This window comes from Camponotus floridanus, unplaced genomic scaffold (genome assembly GCF_003227725.1).
Source record: "Camponotus floridanus strain SB8 unplaced genomic scaffold, Cflo_v7.5 scaffold159, whole genome shotgun sequence".
NCBI classification, from domain to species: Eukaryota; Metazoa; Arthropoda; class Insecta; order Hymenoptera; family Formicidae; genus Camponotus; species Camponotus floridanus.
The window spans coordinates 259,476-279,786 of NW_020229280.1; the positions used below are offsets into that span (position 1 = coordinate 259,476).

Sequence of the window (20,311 nt, forward strand, 5' to 3'; positions counted from 1 at the left end):
GGACATAAGATATTATCATTGGTTTGACCTTGAAGAGTTATTTGAAAGTCACATGAAGGTCACCTTCAATTTCTTAAATGGAACCTACATTTTCTCATTACATATTCTTGTAGCTTATCTCGAGAGGTTTCCAAAACACTATAATTAAATGTTTTTCCATTAAGTACTTTTCGAGTTATAAGGCTTGAAATAATATCTTAATTTTACATAAACCATAAAATATCTAGTAAAATATTCATTTTTCGATTACCTTAATACTTTTATGTACAAAATAATAAGAGGAATCAATTGGTGTAAAGAAAAAACATAGTTGTTTCGAAGAAAAAATATGTAATTGTTAATTGGAAATTATATATTTCTCTATCTACTATATATATACAGAGTGTCCCATTTTAAATGTCCACCCCAAATATCTCTCTCATTTTTGATTTTAGAAAAAAATGGTTCAGACATGTTTTGTATGGTTTCGATGGTACCATTGATTTGACCTTGAAGAGTCATTTGAAGGTCACGTGAAGGTTACCTCAATTTTTTTAAATGGCACCCCTTATTTTTTATTACATATTCTTGTAGCTGACTTCAAGAGCTTTCAAAATACTATAATCAAATATTTTTTCGTGAAGTACTTTTCGAGTTATAAAGCTCCAAATTTACAAAATTTTGATAAAAATACAAAATATTTCGTAAAACATTCACTTTCCGATAGTCTTATCTTACATGATCTAGCCAGTCAAGGCAAGATCCGAGCATGATCCAGCCAATCAAGGCAAGATCTTCTTTTATGTACAATTACTTTAAGTGTTCAAAAACTTGGACCATTTACTTGTATCCATAGTTCTAGTCTATGGTGAAAGTCCCTAACTATTTCAAGAACATCTACATTAATATTTCTGCAAGCCTGTCTGATCCGGTTTTTCATATTTTCAACGGTTGTAGGCTTTTGCGAATAAACTATATCTCTAATGTAGCCCCGGAAATAAAAATCTAGGTGCGTCAAGTCGGGTGATCTTGGGGGCCTTTCTTGAACTCGGCTGGCCATACCAATCCACCTATTCAGGAACCTATTGTTTAAATATTGTGTAACGGCTCGAGATCTATGAGCCGATGCTCCATCTTGTTGGAACCACATTCGTCTGAGTAAATCATTGTTGACATGTCTCAAGAGGTTGGGCAGGTCATCTTGAAGAAATCTTAGATAGATTGCCGCATTGAGATTTTCTTCAAAAAAATATGGACCAACAATAACATCTCTCAGGATGCCTGTCCAAATGGGTTAATGGACCACTGCTGTTGGAACTCTTGGCTTCTCTGCCAATGTGGATTAGCATCTGAATAATAATAGCAGTTATGTCTATTAACGCCTCCTCTATTACAAAACGTGACTTCAGAAAAAAGCATATCAGCAATTAACCGTATCAGCAATGAATGGGATTTTGTTGGATTTGATCTCGAGCCCAGTTACAAAAACATACACGATGTTGGTAGTCCTTCTATTCCAATTGCTGAGTTAGATGAATGTGATATGGGTGAAACTTGTTGAGCTTGAGTACACGATTGGCTGTTGATTTAGATATATCGTGTTGCCTCTCAATTTGTCTCGTAGAGATTTGAGGATTCAAAGCAACGACACCTATAACAGTCAATGATGTGACTTCATCAGGGCCCGATTTTCGCCGGTTTCTTCTAAGAAAATCCTGTTCAGCTCTGTCGCAGAGTCTTTTTATTACTTTCCTATCAGGATGGCTTCTGTCTGGAAATCTTTCAACATAAAGCCTTTCTGCTGCCGAATAATTATTCCTGGCCTCACCCAAAATGCGAATCATGTCCACAATTTCATTTGGTGGATAAGCAGCCATAATTATAAAGAAAAAAAGCGTCAAAATACCAACAATTCCTGTCTTATTAAAAAAAAGTCAATGGATAATAATATGCGTCTCTCTGAGACTTCGCCAAAATACCGAAAGTTGCCCAAGTAAGAAATTTGAAACAAGACTCTTGATATTTGTTTCATTAAAAGAATTGACAATTGCACTTTCACAATTGTTACAGTTCATTACAGTTGATTATCAGGCAATACAAAATCTCGCCTTGACTAGCTGGATCGTGCTCAGATCTTGTCTTGACTGGCTGGATCATGCTCGGATCTTGCCTTGACTGGCTGGATCATGCTCGGATCTTGCCTTGACTGGCTGGATCATGTAAGATAAGACTATCGGAAAGTGAATGTTTTACGAAATATTTTGTATTTTTATCAAAATTTTGTAAATTTGGAGCTTTATAACTCGAAAAGTACTTCACGAGAAAACATTTGATTATAGTGTTTTGAAAGCTCTCGAGGTCAGCTACAAGAATATGTAATAAAAAATAAGGGGTGCCATTTAAAAAAAATTGAGGTAATCTTCATGTGACCTTCAAATGACTCTTCAAGATCAAATCAATGGTACCATCTTATGGCCCCCTCGAAACCATACAAAACATGTCTAAACCATTTTTCTTTAAAATAAAAAATGAGAGAGATATTTGGGGTGGACACTTAAAATGGAACACCCTGTATATATATATATATATATATATATATATATATATATATAATAAGTATATAAAAAGTATAATAAATTTAATTAAATAATTTGGAATAATTTATGAAGTTGAAAGAAGGAGTGAGAGAGAGAGGGAGAGGGGAGAGAGGAGAGAAAGAGAGAGAGGGGCAAATATAAGGTCTCAAAAAATTTCAAACATTATTTATAATTATTAAAATTATTTAAAAAGAATTTTTTAAACATTAGTTATGGGTATATACACACACTTTTCTCCATGATAAAATATAAAAATACACATACAGATACTCTTCCCTATGAAATATACAAATATACTTTTTTACATGATTTTTTTTTCTATTTTCTTTTATTTTTTTTCTTCCTTTATCTGTTTTTTCACTACATTAAAAATCTTTATAAAATTTTTATTAATTTTGAATAATTTTATATTTTTCAACTATTATTTTTTCCAATGATTTGATAAAGACTTCACCGAAATTAATATCAGTTAGCACTAGTCATAATAATTTAGTGAATAACACACGGAGTCATCGTCAGCTCCATTAGTATTATTTGAATGACTTGCCTCTTTGCAGCCCTATGGCTTGACAACAGCTTTCATTCGCGTCGCTCGTAAACATTAATCGTCTATTCACTCTGTCCAATCTCTCCGTCCAAGAAACTAGGTTTGCACCGAGGCGACTTTTATCATTCAATGTAGATAATCTGTGTTTTGTGATGAAATTCAAAGAGAGAGAGAGAGAGAGAGAGAGGGAGGGGGAGAGAGAGGGGGGAGGGAGAGAGAGAGAGAGAGAGAGAGAGAGAGAGAGAGAGAGAGAGACAAAGATGTATAGTTTCCAAATTATATTTTACAAATAATATTAAAAACAATTGGCAAAATCTAAATTACACTCTCTAAAAGTGAATCAGTGTATTATCACTGTAATCAGTACTGTACTTATAACTGCTCGTAATCAGTGAGTATAGCATTGATTACAGTGATAATACACTGATTCACTTTTAGAGAGCATATATGTAATAATTGGAGGAAGCTCTTCGAATAATTTATTGTTTTATAATTAATTATAATTGATATAATTTACAATATATTTATAATTATAATTATATGTTATAATTAATATTTTTTATGTTGCGTATTATATTGTATTATATTTCAACATATTATAATTTTGACAAGCTAAAAGTCTTGTTTAATAATAAATTTTTTGTAAAATATCATATGAGATGTATAAAATATAAAATATACATTTATGCAAACGTTTTCGTGTCAAAAGTAATTATTTCGTGGTAAGAAAGTTCCAGAGATTCGCGTTTCTCTGTATAAACGAGTCAAAGAGTGCATGCTGATGAATTCTCTCTATCCTCTCTATCTAACAATTTAGCTCTTCTCTTTACACGGAACAGTTCCACATCGATTCGCATCTGCTGGTCTTGAGTAGATTCAAAGAGCCCACTCATGGAACTAATGAGCCCGCGAAGCGATTTGCAGCGCGAATATCTTACTACGCATTTCTATTAGTTTCTAGTGATGGAAAGGAAAACAAGGAGGGATTTCATAAAATTTTCCAGGCGGAATTTATCTTAGAACAAGTAATAAAACGGTTTCTAGCAACGGTACGCGAGAAATTAATCGCATTATTAGTACAATGAATTAATCTATTAACATGCCGATTATATTCATCGACAGATTTTTTTAAAAAAATTCGCGCATGAGAATAAAGCTTTCTTCTTAAACTAATTCTTTTGCTTGACAAAGCAAAAATAAAAGTTAATAAGTTTATGTAGTAAGTGCATAGTTTTTTCATTTGTCAAATGTAACAGAAAAATGCTTAGAAATAAATACTGTATCTTTTTTCATATATATTTCGTTAAGAAATTATTAAATTAATATATTAGAATTTTCTTATTAAATTATTCGATTGTGCATAAAAATCTTGATTTATTTTTGCAAAGTAACATAAATGACGTATAATAGAACAATTTTTAAATAAGGAAATTATCAGTACATTTTTTACAAAATTATACGACTTTCTAAAGTAATCTTGTTTTAATCATGAGCGAAATTTAAGATATAACTTCAAGCAGGATACGATTATCGTTATTTCATGCAACTAATATAGACACATACGACGCGCATAAAGCATGTGCACTGTAGAAGAGAATAATATTTCCGTTATACGAACATAGATTAATTCATATTGCTTGCTTGTGATGTTTCTGGGGAATATTCGTTTGTGTTAAACTTACACTGAAAAATCATGAAAATTTCAAAAATTCGTTCATTGAAATAGCTATCATCGTATTGTATATGTTTGGTATTGTAATAAGATGTAATATAATAAAGACGGAAATTAATATTTAAATGATTTATATATTAAATTTATATATTTATATGTAATATATAATCATATATAATTATATGTTACATTATTTAAGTATGTTACATATTAAATTATTTATATATTAAATTTGCATATAATTATATAATTATATATTATATTATTTAAATTATTTATATATTAATTTTATATACTATGTATATAAGTGTTTATAGATGTATCTCTTTTAAGTTCTTTGATAAAAAAATGATTGATGACTAATTTAGAAAAATGATTTGGTATATTGCCTAAACAAGAATGTCGATATATCTTTTTTCCTTCAGTAAAATTTTCAAATAACTATTGATTTAAATTTAAGACTCCTCACAAATTAAAGAAAATAAAACATGAATATAAACAAAATAATATTCATTAAATGATAAATCAGATATTAAATATAACAACTAATAAAATATATACAACTCTTAAAATTTAAAATACTTTTATAATAGATATGAAATATCAAATAAAAGATATGTATGTAAAATAAGAGTGAGAAAGAATAGTATCCGCATCAATCCATATGACAGTTAATCACTTTCTTAAGACAATTAGTGAATAAAGGAGGGATATAATGATATTAGTGGCTATTTGTAGAAGTCGACCGACTGGCCACGAGAACGACCTTCATATTCTGCCAGCGACAGAAGCCGAGAAACAGCTCCCGGTTTCTCGTGCAAAGCCCTTCCTTGTCACCTTAGTCGTAGACCTCGTGTTCCTCCTTCATTGGATTTTTCTCATCTGATCCTGCTCTTCGCGGCATAACCATTCATGGAGAAGAGCAAGAGCTCTCGAAAGAATCGCACGCAAACACAGTATCTTTCTGTCTCGTTCGTTCGCAACATATGTTTCTTCATGAAGGATATTTATTTAAAAAATATATTTTTTCTAAAAGTATATTGATTTGGAAATTTATAATCAATATTTTTATATTCTTGTAAAATATAATTTTTCTCAAAATCATGTAAAAAATAAAAATAAAAATTATATATATATATATATATATATATATATATATATAATTATAATATATATGTAATTGTATTTTACATATTATGTCTACATTATCAATAGAAATTAATTTAAGTTAATTATTTAATTTTGTGCACTTGTAACAAAATTATAATGTATTATAATTTAATAAGAATAAAATTTGAATTATTTTTTTTTATAAAAATTATATTAAATTTATTAATTTTTAAGAGACAAGATTTTTATTTTATGCTAAAATACATTGATTTTAATATAAATTATATTTTTTACGTATTATATTTTTGTAAATGTATTGCATAAAAAATATTTTAAAATACATATTTTTAAAAATTTTTCAATTGTATTCAAAAATTGTGCTACAATACGTGTGCCATTTTTCTTAAATAACATGATACCTGGCATTCTTTATAATGTTGTATATAATACATGTTATATTATTATTTTATATTACTTAGCTATTGTTATATTTAATATTTAATTGAATAAAAAGCAAATATAACAATATATAAAAGAGACAAATGTATGTGAAACTTTTTGTTTGCGAAATATTTAGATCTGCAAATAATAGGCATTCATGAATAGCCAAGAAAGCGCGACGTTTGTTCAGAAGAATCAGGAATTTTTCTTCTAATTGGATTTCCTCTAAAGCGGAGAAATTCTCTTATCATTTGAAAAGAAGGCACCCAAACAATTTAAAAGCACAAGTGCAGAGCTTGGACTACTTTATTGACATTTTAGCGACGAGAAGCAGGAAAACGAATGACGTTGTGAAAAAAAGAGAAAGTTAATCTTCTTTTCTATAAAATTTTCGATATTCAATTATTGTAAACTTTTCAATATAAAAGTTATTTTATACTATTTTATATTTATAAAATATATAAAAGTCATTGAGAAAAAATATTTCTTTAGCAATTAAATGACCAATAGAATTTTTTTGTTTTTTGTTTATGTTTAAATTGATAGTAACATAAATTTCAATTCTTTGATATTATATGTATTATATATTTGGTTTTGTTTTATAACAAAATGTAAATTATAATGTTTTTTATTAATCCATTAGAGATTATTATATGATTATTGTATCATGATTATATAATCATATATGGTATTGTGTACCTTTTGATAACGAGAGTCATTATGTATTATTAAATTTGATAGATAAAATAATTTAAATCTTAATAATCTAAGTTTTTAAAAAATTACCAATTATTATTAATAAAATTATGAAGAAATATATATATATATATATATATATATATATATATTACAATTTATAACATTTTAATCGAGAACAAAAGGAAAGAAATTGAATTATTTTCTATTATTTATGTTTTTATTATCTATTTAAATTTCTTTGAAATAATCTTAATTTAATAATATGTAATCATATTAATTATTAAGATAAGTATTACTTATATTGATTCTTTAAATTTGTAAAGAAATTTTGTTTAAACAGCAATCATAATTTTTCAAAAGAAATAACCGATATTAACACGTGCATTAGGTGAGAAGTCTGGATAGCTCAGTGGTCTAGAGCAGTTGCCTGGAAAGCGAAAGACTCGGATATTCGGGATTCCCGATCCAGCTACTTGCTCCTCACATATTTTTTTAGTCCGCGAATATTGTTTTCTAACAATAATTCATTGGGCTGAAAAGTGTGTAAATGCTCTTTCTATAGGATATGCGTCGATGCCGTTGCCACGGATGGATTCTGTCGCTCGTTAACCAAATGAGCGTATAGACACGTCTGATCTCCTCCCATATACATCCCTATCTATTCTGATGCACGAAAAAAGCAATTATCTTCAAAAATATTTTGACGCTTGATTTTAACCTGCCTTCTCTGATTCATCGTTATGATCATAGGGGGATTTTAAAAACGTTAATTCCATGAAATATTGATCCGTTGACTTTCACCGAATTTCGCCGAGGATTATTTAACGTCCGCAAAAATGAAGCATAAAATTTACAATAATTTAAGATCATTTAAGAAGATTAAAAAATATTGTAAGAATAAAAATATTTCCGGAAAAATATATTAGTAGATTTAATTATTAGAATGCTTTATAAATATACTACATATTACATATATGTATTAAAATATTATAAATCGTACGTTATGTGAGCCATTTATTTTCTTATGCTATATGTTACTTAATAAATCAATTAAAAAACCCCAATTAAGAAAGAAATGTTGTCATATAATTATATGTAAAAATATAATTATACTAATAAATATAATCATATACCATTTAATCTACAGAATGATATAATTTAAGGCAATTCTTCAAAACAAGCACGTTACATCTTTTTTATGCTTTGATAGCATATTTGATGTAAAATTTATACCCTTATTTATTTATTAATGAATAAAATTACATAAAATTATTCACTGCTGAGCTCCTTATCAATCTTAAACTGTCAAAACACGTAATTTTTGTAATGACAGTCATTATAAATTCAAGAAGATAATATATATTATAATTTTCTTTTTTCTTCAAAAGTAGTATATTAAATTTACGCACATTAAATAAATAAAATCGTTTACATTGTTATTAATTTTCTTCGCATTATTAAAATATGTGATCTTTATGATAACAGCTGTTTATGAAATAAGTACAGGGAAAGGACAAAAGAAACAATAAAGAAGTAACAGATTTCAAAAGAATTTTAATATTTTCTACTTTATATGGCTTTGTAAGAATGAATATACATACATACATACATACATACATACTGTATATAATATAAATATAAATATATAATATATAAATAACATATAACATATAAATATAAATAGATACACAACATACGCGCATGCAAGGAAAGAGTTAATCTAAAAAGAAATTAAAAATTAATTTAAAGTAACTTAAAAAATAATTGAAAATATAAATTTATACACATTATCATTAAAATATAAAATTCATATTCACAAAAATCGGTATGTATGTGTTTTACAATTATATTAATTTCATTATTAACATATCTCTCATAAATTTTAAATACTGATTCTTTTTTTTTGAGTTTATTATGGATCAACTTTAATTCAGCTGTGATTGAACACTTGGCGGCAAATGCGTAAATGAGCGGCACAAAGTGGGCATGATAAATCCGTTCGAATTATACAGCGCGTCGTTAACGATTACACGCTAATGCTGCCGCTGCCACGTCATTATGCAAAGCCGGGGATTGATGCAGCAGCACGTGCACGGACTTCCGTTGCTGAAAACGCAGCGAGCTGCAATTCATTCGATCGGAAATCCGTGGCTACAATAATCCCGCGAAGTGCATGTATTACGTGCCGGCGGCAATCAACGGTAGCACAGTTCCCTGCACTCATTTGTGGCATATGGATGGAAATGAAACTGACAATGAATGTATTAGTTGTAAATTCCCCAATCGGCTCAGCACGTATATTTTCAGAGTATATATACAGGGTGGACCAAAAGTCTGGACACAGTCGAATATCTCGTATAGAATGCATTTTAGAACAAAATGATTTAGACAAAAGTTGTAAGGATTAAAAAGATGTATTTAACTGTAACATCCATTTGACATTGAGTGACGTCGCCAAGCTTAGGGCAAGGTCAACTCGAATTTTTTAAATGGAACCCCCTATTTTTTATTCCATATTTTTGTAGCTTACCTCGAGAGCTTTCCAAAACACTATAATAAAGTATTTCTTCATTGAATACTTTTCAAGTTACGAGGCTTGAAATAATTTCTTAATTTTACATAAACCATAAAATATCTAGTAAACCATTCATTTTTCGATTATCTTACCTTCATACTTTTATGTACAAAATAATGAGAGGAATCAATTGGTGTAAAGAAAACACATAGTTGTTTCTAAGAAAAAATATGTAATTTGCAATTAACAATTCCATATTTTTTCTTCGAAACAACTGTATGTTTTCTTTACACCAATTGATTCCTCTCATTATTTTGTACATAAAAGTATGAAGGTAAGATAATCGAAAAATGAATGGTTTACTAGATATTTTATGGTTTATGTAAAATTAAAAAATTACTTCAAGCCTCGTAACTTGAAAAGTATTCAATGAAGAAATACTTTATTATAGTGTTTTGGAAAGCTCTCGAGGTAAGCTAAATATGCAATAAAAATATGCAAAAATATGCAATAAAATATGCAATAAAAAATAGGGGGTTCCATTTAAAAAATTCGAGTTGACCTTGCCCTAAGCTTGGCGACGTCACTCAATGTCAAATGGATGTTACAGTTAAATATATCTTTTTAATCCTTACAACTTTTGTCTAAAGCGTTTTGTTCTAAAATGCATTCTATGTGAGATATTCGACTGTGTCCAGACTTTTGGGACACTCTGTATATATATATATATATATATATATATATATATATATATACACTCTGAATATATATAACTATATTTGCATTTATAGATATTCATAGAAGAATCTAAAACACAAAATATATAAATATTTATTTATGTCATCAAAACATTTATATGTATAAGCGTGTATAGACAATAATTACATAAACTTTACGACATGTATCTGTATTCATTATATCACTAAAAAATTTTAAATGATAAATAATCATTAGCTATAAATGTGTAAAGAGAAAATATGAAACAAATATTCTTACGCATTGTTGTACTAATCAAATGATTAGGACTGAGAAGAAGTGGAAGGGGGTTATAATAAGAAAAATAGTTTATGTTAAACTAGTATTTAATACATGTCATATCTCAATGCATTTGATTCAACAATGTTATGCTTTTATAAATTTATTAATATTTCACGAAATTTTACAAATAATTACAATTAAAAAAAGAATTTTTATTGACATTTTATACAAGATTATAATAATTATTTTCTAAAAGATTTGATGATATTTATACATTAATAGAATTTAGATTAATGACATTCTTTTATTTACATTTTAATAAAGTTATATATATATTAATAAAGTTTGAAAAAATAAAGTCAAAGTAGATTTAAATTTTACTCATAAAATGAAAATTTTTTATTAATTTAAATTTATTAGAATTGTAATGTTCACTATTGTATTTATTTCTTAAGATGTCTTTTATTAAGTATGATTTAGTTTTAATTTTTTTCAAACATAGTTTTCTAAATTTTTTTTTTCAAACTTTATTGATTCCAAAATCAATAGTTAGATGTTCAAATTTTCAGTAAAAAAAATAAAATGATTCTTGATGAATCCATTTATTCGCTTTTTTTCGTAGAACTTTTCCAATCTATGCATATAAATTAGGCCTAGAAAAACTTTAAACAGACGTGCACACTTTATATTTTGAATTTTCTTATATTTAGACTTCTTTTATTTTCAACTTCCTTTTTTATTTTCTTTAAAAATGATTAATTCCTTATAAATGTCTATCTAATAAATATTTATTTCAGGATAAATCAATTACGCATTTAATTTTATAAAATTCTAGATATAAAGAATATCTTGAAGATTTTTAGTGCAACTTTCTAAAATAAAATTCTTTTATTAAATACGTTTTCTAATGCTTATTCACTCATACAAAAATAATAGAGAGGTATTTAAGTTTCAAGTATTAAATTTGCAAATATACTAAACTTAATATAAAATTAATATAAAATTTAACAGCTTAATATAAAATTAATATAAAATTTAAACTTTTGACAGATAAACATTTTTCATTCGTATAACATTTTTATTTTTTTATTTGCTAAAAATTACAATAAAGGATATTTACTGCATATTCACTATTTTGTTAAGACATTAAAATATAAATACAGATAGAGATAATATATTTTAAACACGTAATACACAATTGCACTTAATATAAAAATAAAATTATCGAAGAGAGAATTTTTATAAAAATTCCCTGAGTTCCAATAAAATTCCATGAAAATTCTCTGATTTTTCCAGGTGTAAAAGAAATCCCTTTCATTTTTTCTAGTGGAATAGACTCCTCTTTTTTTCACAGAAATGTATCTTCCTCCAGATTTATATTTCATTCTTTTCTTCGAATTTTTCGGTTACTCATTCGACCGGAAGAATATATAGATATCATTCTTTGTTTTTATCTTCCTTTTCCTTCTTCCGAATACGTCAATTCTTAACGAACCTTCTTTTGTTCACTTGTTCAATAGATATGCCTTGTCGAATGTATAAACCTAACTTTAAGTAGATAGAGGCTTGCACACATTTGACGCCTACGTGCTTAGGTGACTTTTCAGTGCACACACGCTCACGCAACCAGACACTCAGGATGCAGGAGCCTCGTCCTGTCTGTGCAGTGCACTCTCCGCGTTCTCTGCACTCATGATATTCGCCGACTGGGACTATAGACGGCCGACTGCTAAAGTCCCGATCGCAGGCGCGACTATAGTGTTTAACAACTGGCTTGCGAAGTTAGTTGATTCGCGTCCGCCAACCAGACGAGACTCACAAGTCGAGATCTCTTTGTCTCTCGCGTATGTCTTCCATCAAAATGCGTATTTCTCGCTAACGAAGCTCGATTCGCCGGGAAAACCTATTTAAATAAAAAGCGCGAAATGTAAAAAGACACGTTGTGTGGTAAAAATACAAAATTCTCACTCGGCATTTTTCTTCTTATCATACATGCAAGGCTAGATTTGTGACAATGTGAGTCTTGGAGTATGTATCGTATTAGTGAAACATGAAGAATTCATTTTGTATAAAAGGGGTGAGATTTTCCTAAACGTATTTGGAAGATGGATCTTTATTTCATATTCTAGCGCTAAATATAGTCATCCAATTAATTGTGACGAGATGTCTGAAAAGACATGGAAAATCTCTTAAAGATTTCTTTTATATTTGTAAAAATCAGAGAATTCTCATGGAATTTCATTAGAATTCAAATAACTTGAAAATTCTTCCTCTGATAATTTTACTCTTATATTATAAAGAGTTGACAGTCTATCGATAAGCTAAATTGTGAATTAAATGTTTAGAATATATTAAAAATATTCTTTATATATGTATACAATTATTTATGTATACAATTATTTATGTATACAAAAATACGTGATACATATTTTTTGTTATAATTTTTAGCAAAAAAAGTGAAAATGATATGCAAATGAAAAATATTGATCTTATGGAAAATCTATTCAGTTTTTTTTCAGTACATTTGCAAATCTTTATTTTAAATATTTTTTTTCGTATCAGTGAAAAGCATTAGAAAACGCATACAACAATTTTATTTTAAAAAATTGCAACAAAAAATCTGTAAAATATTCTCTTTATTTGAAATTTTGAACAAGCTATCTGCAAGATTAGGAAATTTTTTTTCCAAGGAATTTTTCTACAGGATTTAAATAGACTCTGAAAATAAACGAAATAACGAAATAAATTCCCTCAAAATACAGACATGGAAAAACTACACATACGATGTGGTAGTAAAGTGTGTTAGTAAAAGTGAAATTGTTGAGCAGAAGGCAAGTTTCGCGGATAGTCACGCCGTTAAATACGCGGCGATATGTGCCTTTGTCTGCCTCTCGCGCGCTTCTATAAATAATTCCGCCGATCGTTGAAACGGCGCAGAGGCGCCGCGCATCGTCGCCGGTTTCGTCGCGAAGAGAATACTCGTCGCGGAAGCTTAGATTGACGTCTCATCCGCTACAGAATTCTCGATTCAAGTTGAGATAATTCGACTAAAGGATCTATAGAGAACGTGATTGATTAAAAGCAACAGCTGTCGACATTGCGTACGTGCTAATCTCAATTTCGCGCATATAGTCACATGTCCTAAAGTATCTAGAGTTCTCGTTCTCGAGAGAGATCGTGATGATTCAAATACTTGAGAGTACTCGGAAGAATATTACGAATGAATCATCTCTGTAAAGTTGCCGTCCCTTCTCTTGCTTTAAATTTAAAAGAGACAATTAGAATTCTGGATGTCCCTCGAAGAATTCTGGACTTTTCAAACGATTTTAGGAAGAATTCTGTCATTTAAAGCAACAAAAAGTTGCATTTGAAAAATTGAAAGGCTAACTCACAAGGCCCCCTCTCCCTTCATTATGTATGAAATGCAATTTTGTTTAGAGTTCGGAGATTTCAGATAATTTCATAATTCTTGAGAATAATCTTTTTTTTAAATCGATCGAGAACTCTGGAACTCTTCAGAAAGCATCTAGAGTTCTAATAATTTTTAAATTATAAAAAAGGGTCAACTTTACAGACATAAATCAAATCGGCTAATTTCACGTCGTGAATCGATAATAAAATATTCGATGAGCATACAAGTCCAGCGATTAAATGAATACTAAATGACGTTTTATCACGGGTGGATACATCTTCGATCGATCTCGTAAATTTTCATTGATTAGAAGCGATTGTATATAAATCGCGCAAATAATTGATGTGGTTTTTATGTATAAATAAAGTTTATAAAAGACCTTTTTTATAAATATTAAAATAAGTAAGTCTATAAAAATTCTTTTTCATAAATATTAGAACAAGTTAATTACTTTTGGTTCATATTTTTACTTCGATTTTTTACTTTAAACATACAAAAGAATAATAGAATAAAAATTTAAATAAAAATAAATATTTAAAAAATCAATGTCATATAAAAAGACAAAGATTAAAATTTATTAAAATAGGAAAAATATAAATTTTAAAATTAATTATTTATTTATTAGGTTTATCTACTGATAGAAGTTAAAATATAAAATAAATTAAGATATGAGAAATATTATAAATTAAAATTAATGCAAAATAAAAATTTAAATATTAAATATAGTTGCAATAGAAAAGGCATTTTTTTTTTAAATCACTTGTTTCCGGAGTTCTAAAGTTATTTTTTATTTACATTAATAGAATCTTTTTTACTTCTTGAATTATCGATCTCAATCCGTACACGTCGAAAGTTACGCCTTGGATGACCTAGAGTCCTGCGCGATCGAGCATGAAATCAATTCATGGCGAAGTCGAGGAGCCGGTTAACCGATATATCCCCGAAAGTCCAAAGAAATATACTCGTCGTTGAATTAAATTGAGTAAAGATTTTATCACAGCTTTTTCAATATTGATATTAACTTAATACATATCAATTCAATTTTATTATTTAGAGAAGATAGAATGTAAAATTTATGACATTATACAAAAGAGTAAATAGACCTTAAATGAAAATATACTCTTCCTGATATATGTGTCTATAAAAGTGATTCTCTTCAAATCATGATACTATAATATCAATTGCTACTTTAATATTTTAATATTTTTTTATATTTTAATATTTTAATATGGTTATATATATATATATATATATATATATATATATATAATATTATATAATATTATATATATATATATATACATATAATGACATATAATGATATTATATTGAATATATTGAATATATTATATTGAATATTAAAATTTTAATAATTAATTTAATTTCTTTTAATTTTTAAAACTTTAACTCGTAATATTTATAAAAGTGCTAAAAATATCATGATTTAAATATGTTGTTTAAAAATCTATGAAACTGTGTATGTACACATATAGCATATCTTTTTAAAGAACACTTATTTTTTTCTCAAGTTGATATTTATTGACGGAACTTTTTTATTAAGCTCAATACGTAATGACTTGTGAGAAAAGCACGCAGACTCGCCAAATACATTCGTTCTCCGAACATCTTTATGCTCTTAACCAGCTCTATCTATTGTTCCCCTGCTCTGTTTATCCTACATTCCTCCGTTACGGGATTAATCGGAGTCAATGACGCGCGAATCGTCGAAGTTAACAGCGAGTCACTTCATCAAGGACGATAGACAACCGAGGATGACCTAGTCGTGATCGATAATTTTATTGGAAGTACGTCTTCAATTTTAATCGTAGAATATACACGTTGATCATTTAACAGTTGCGTGGAATTTTATTGATGAAATATTGTAATTTCATTATGATTATGTCGTTGAATAAAAATAATAAAAATCATTAAATTTTTCACGTTAATACAATGTAATAATAATTTATAATATTATTTATAATATTATTTATGTATAATATAATTAGAAAACTAGTTCCCTCAATAAAAACAGTAAATAATTAAATAAAATTATTTATTTTAATATTTTATTTAATTATTTATGTTGTTTTTTACTGAGAAAGTTTTTCACACATATACACAATTATCAATATTATTTCAATTTATGTATAATATATTAATGACCAAATAATTATTAAATATTATTAAATATAATTGGAATTATTACATAAAATCAAAATTACTTCAAGAAATGGGTGGTAATTTTTCATTTAATAAAGCATAAAATTTTCAGTCTTGGAATTTTTATTAAAATTTCTCTTAATAGTTATTATATGACATATATTATATAATACACATTGATAAAACTGTTCTCAATTTTACGATGTAGTCCTATTAATTTTAAATTTATCGTAAAAGTTATTTAATTTTCAGGCCACAATAGAAATTATTTTAATTAAAATTTTTGGTATAATTTAATGAAATTTTTTTATAATCCAAAAACTCATTTTGCGAAATAATAATTAAATTACGATTTTCAATGAAAAATTTGAATGTAATTTTTATCAACGATAATTCTCGTATATATATATATATATATATATATATATATATATATATATATATTTCAAATATTTAACATACATACTTTAAATCTTCACTCTTCAATTCAAATACTTATCTTTCATCTCAATTTTTGATTTTAATTTTAAAAATTAAAATTTGCAAGCTTTTCAAGCTGATTAATTTAAATAACAGCGATTAAATTTAAAGATTTTAAAAATTTTAATTTTATTTTTAATGAACAATTTCGAGCATTCGTTTATATGGTTTTTTTATATTTTTTGGGGGAAGAAACAAGGTTTGGTAAGATGAAATAGTCTTGCTTCAGTGAGGATGTGAACATAGCGCGATTAAATATAATGAGTCGTGTGATGCAAACCGGAAAAGAATAAATAAACGATGGTTACTCCTTGGCATCGAGTTCTTCGTCGCAAAGAGGATGTATAAATTACCGTTTTTGAAGTACATGTCAGGAGAAAAGAAAATCGACTGAATAATGAGAGAAGTTGCTCATCCTTGAAATTTCCAGTATATATTCTGTATAATATATAATTGCGTATGTATGTATGTATACTCTCGGTAAACTGCTTCTCTCTTTGATGATTTTTAAAAACTTGAAAGAAAATGTTCGATTACTATCATAATATAGTCACATATGCGTACATGCACGCATTGTATATATGTATATGTATATATTTTTTAATATATATTAACATAAAATTATGATTTATTTTTTAAGAGTACTATTTTTTGTTTGCAATAAATCTTTAGAAAAGTATAAAAGACGTTTAACATTGTTAAGACGACGAAAATAATGAAGAAACATTATTTTATATTCTGTCATCAATTCGATTAGAATATATCTCAATGAAATTTGATCGAGAATTAGGGACCACCTTATATACGAATTCTAAATTTTTAGACGAAAATATTTCTACAGCGTTCAATGTCGCTCCTTGTTACTTCGCTTTTTGCTCGATTTTCGCGAGATAAGTCTAAATCGACATTTTAGATCTGTTTTTTTTAAATCAAAAGGCTCTCATGTCACAATGGTCCGCGATCTCTAAATCACGCGTGTGAAAATGTGTGTGATAGAGTAAAACAGCGTAGGAAGAATGCTCATCACTAAGTACACCACGATTCTACTGCGATCTACTAATCAACACATTATCAGGTGAGATTTATTCCCTCGATCTCATTTTTTAAATATTTATCATTACTCTACATATATATATATATATATATATATATATATATAGAGAGAGAGAGAGAGAGAGAGAGAGAGAATAGATAATATAATTCTTATTTTGACTATTTACTAAATTAAAAATGAAAAGCAATGTATTGAACACATCGTGAGTTTGTAATTTATATAATATATTTTATTATAAAACAATAATAATACTTTCTTCAGAGAAATTTTATAAATATTCTAAAAAATATCATAAAAAAGGAATATTTAATAAGTTAAAACATATTTAACACCTTAAAATATACCTACAATTTTTTCTAACTTTCATATATTTGATTTTTCTACAAATATGAAATTTCTATAAATATGATTGTGTTTGTTTTGTACAAAAATAAACATTTTTATTTAATATTACTTTTAATAGTGTATATTTTTATGATGATTCAAAAAAATGTACACAAATTATTTAGAAACTTACAATTATTAAATAATATTGACTCAATAAGTATTAAGTTATTGAAATATTATATATATTGTATATATATATATATATATATATATATATATATATATATATGTATATATAATTGTTATAAATATATAATAAAATATTTCAATAACTTAATACTTTTTAATCCAAACGTCAATTATGCAAATGATTAATTAATCAAAGATATAAAAGTTATTATACACAAAAACATGTAGTTTATATGTATATATATATATATATATATAAATTACGTGTATTTGTGTATAATAATTTTGATATTTTGAATTAATAATCATTTGCATAATAACTGACAATTTTAATTATTTCATTCAAGAATTTATTTTCTTTTATTGTAAAAAATACATATTTATTATCATTTATTAATTTTCTTTAGAATTTCGTTTCGAAAACATCATCATTGGCCACTAATTATGTTTCACAATTAATAAGAACGTTTAATGATAGTAAGTCTGTAATTGGAAGGTGGATTTAATTTCGACAATTAATCCCCGGCATAATCGAGTTTCCAGGAGCGGTTTCTTCGTCTTCGAAATGGGAGCGTTTAGTATTCGAGAATCGTTCGGTGCATATTTAAGGCAAGCGAGTTAAGAAAGTCGCCGCGCCCATTTTAAAATATTATTAAATTTGCTGAGTATAAATCTCGATTCTGGAGAAAGATATTGTTGAATTTCATTTTAATTTTTAAAAATCGTGAAATTTTCCAAATCATTATGACTATGAATATATCGCATTGTTCTCTTTATTGCGAAGACCTTGACTTTGCGAAAATTTATATTTTATTTTTGCTATATTTTTAATATAAAAAAATTAAAGTAACAATCCACATAATTTATATAAATATATATATATATATATATATATATATATATATATATATACAGGGTGTCGCAGACCCGTATCAGCCGAATATCTCCAAAACTGAGCACGGCAGATAAAAATATTTAAGACAAAAGTTGTATGGCTTGAAAAGGGACATAAGATGGTGCCATTAGTTTGATCTTAAAGAGTCACCTGAAAGTCACGTGAAGGTCACCTCCAACTTTTTAAATAGGATACCCTACATACTTTTACATATTCTTGCAGCGTGCCTCAAGAGCTTTCCAAAACACTGTAATAAAGTGTTTTTTCATTGAGTACTTTTCAAGTTATGAGACTTAAATTAATATCTTAATTTTACATAAACCATAAAATATCTAGCAAGATATTCATTTCTCGATTATTTTACCTTAATACTTTTATGTACAAAATAATGAGAGGAATCGATTGGTGTAAAGAAAACACATAGTTGTTTTTGAGAAAAGATATGTAATATGCAATTAAGAATTACATATTTTTTCTCAAAAACATATGTTTTCTTTACACCAATCAATTTTTCTCATTATTTTATAATAAAAGTTTATAAAAGTATTAAGGTAAGATAATCAAAAAATGAATATCTTGTTAGATATTTTATGGTTTATGTAAAATTAAGAAATGATTTCAAGCCTCATAACTCGAAAAGTACTTAAGAGAAAAATATTTTATTATCGTGTTTTAGAAAGCACTCGAGGTAAACTACAAGAATATGCACTAAAAAATTGAGGTTCCCGTTTACAAATTCAAGGCAACCTTTACATGATCTTGACAACACTCTTCAAGATCATACTGATATCACCATATGTAATGCATTACTTGAAATCTTACAGCTTTGGTCTGAAATATTTTTGTCTGCCGCGCTTAATTTTTGAGATATTCGGCTGATTTGGGTGGTATGCGACACCCTGTATATATATATATATATATATATATATATATATATATACATATATATGTATTTATGTATTTATTTCATTTTCTTATTTTAATAAGATATTTAATTCTGATAATAAAAAATTTCATTGTTTAAATTTTGTTACGCATTCGATCGTCTTGATCCAATTTTGTCTTGCATTCAATCAATGCATTAAAATAATGTTTTTGGAGAAGGAATTGGTATAGGAAACTGTAAATCTTACCTCTGATCGTGTATGTACTACCGTGGGGTACTTTCTCGCGGGGATGGTATAGGCCGGACAAGACCGCTAATGAAAGCGAAAAGGAATTTATCGAGGATATAAATTGTCCCCTCCCATGGCCTC

At 27.3% G+C, this 20,311-nt stretch overlaps 1 protein-coding gene across 6 annotated transcripts in view; it reads left to right on the forward strand.

Moving 5' to 3' along the window:
• The window catches only part of LOC105250573 (protein sprint), a 142,255-nt gene that overhangs the window by 55,771 nt on the left and 66,173 nt on the right, over nt 1–20,311 (forward strand). The window contains exon 1 of one of the 6 annotated variants that reach the window (XM_025406863.1): nt 17,398–17,665. The exons of the other annotated variants lie outside the window; for them this stretch is intronic. Within the exon in view, the coding sequence (XP_025262648.1) occupies nt 17,607–17,665 (59 nt within the window). The 5' untranslated portion in view covers nt 17,398–17,606. Of the gene's footprint in view, nt 1–17,397; nt 17,666–20,311 lie in introns of those variants that run through there. 6 annotated transcript variants of the gene reach the window in all.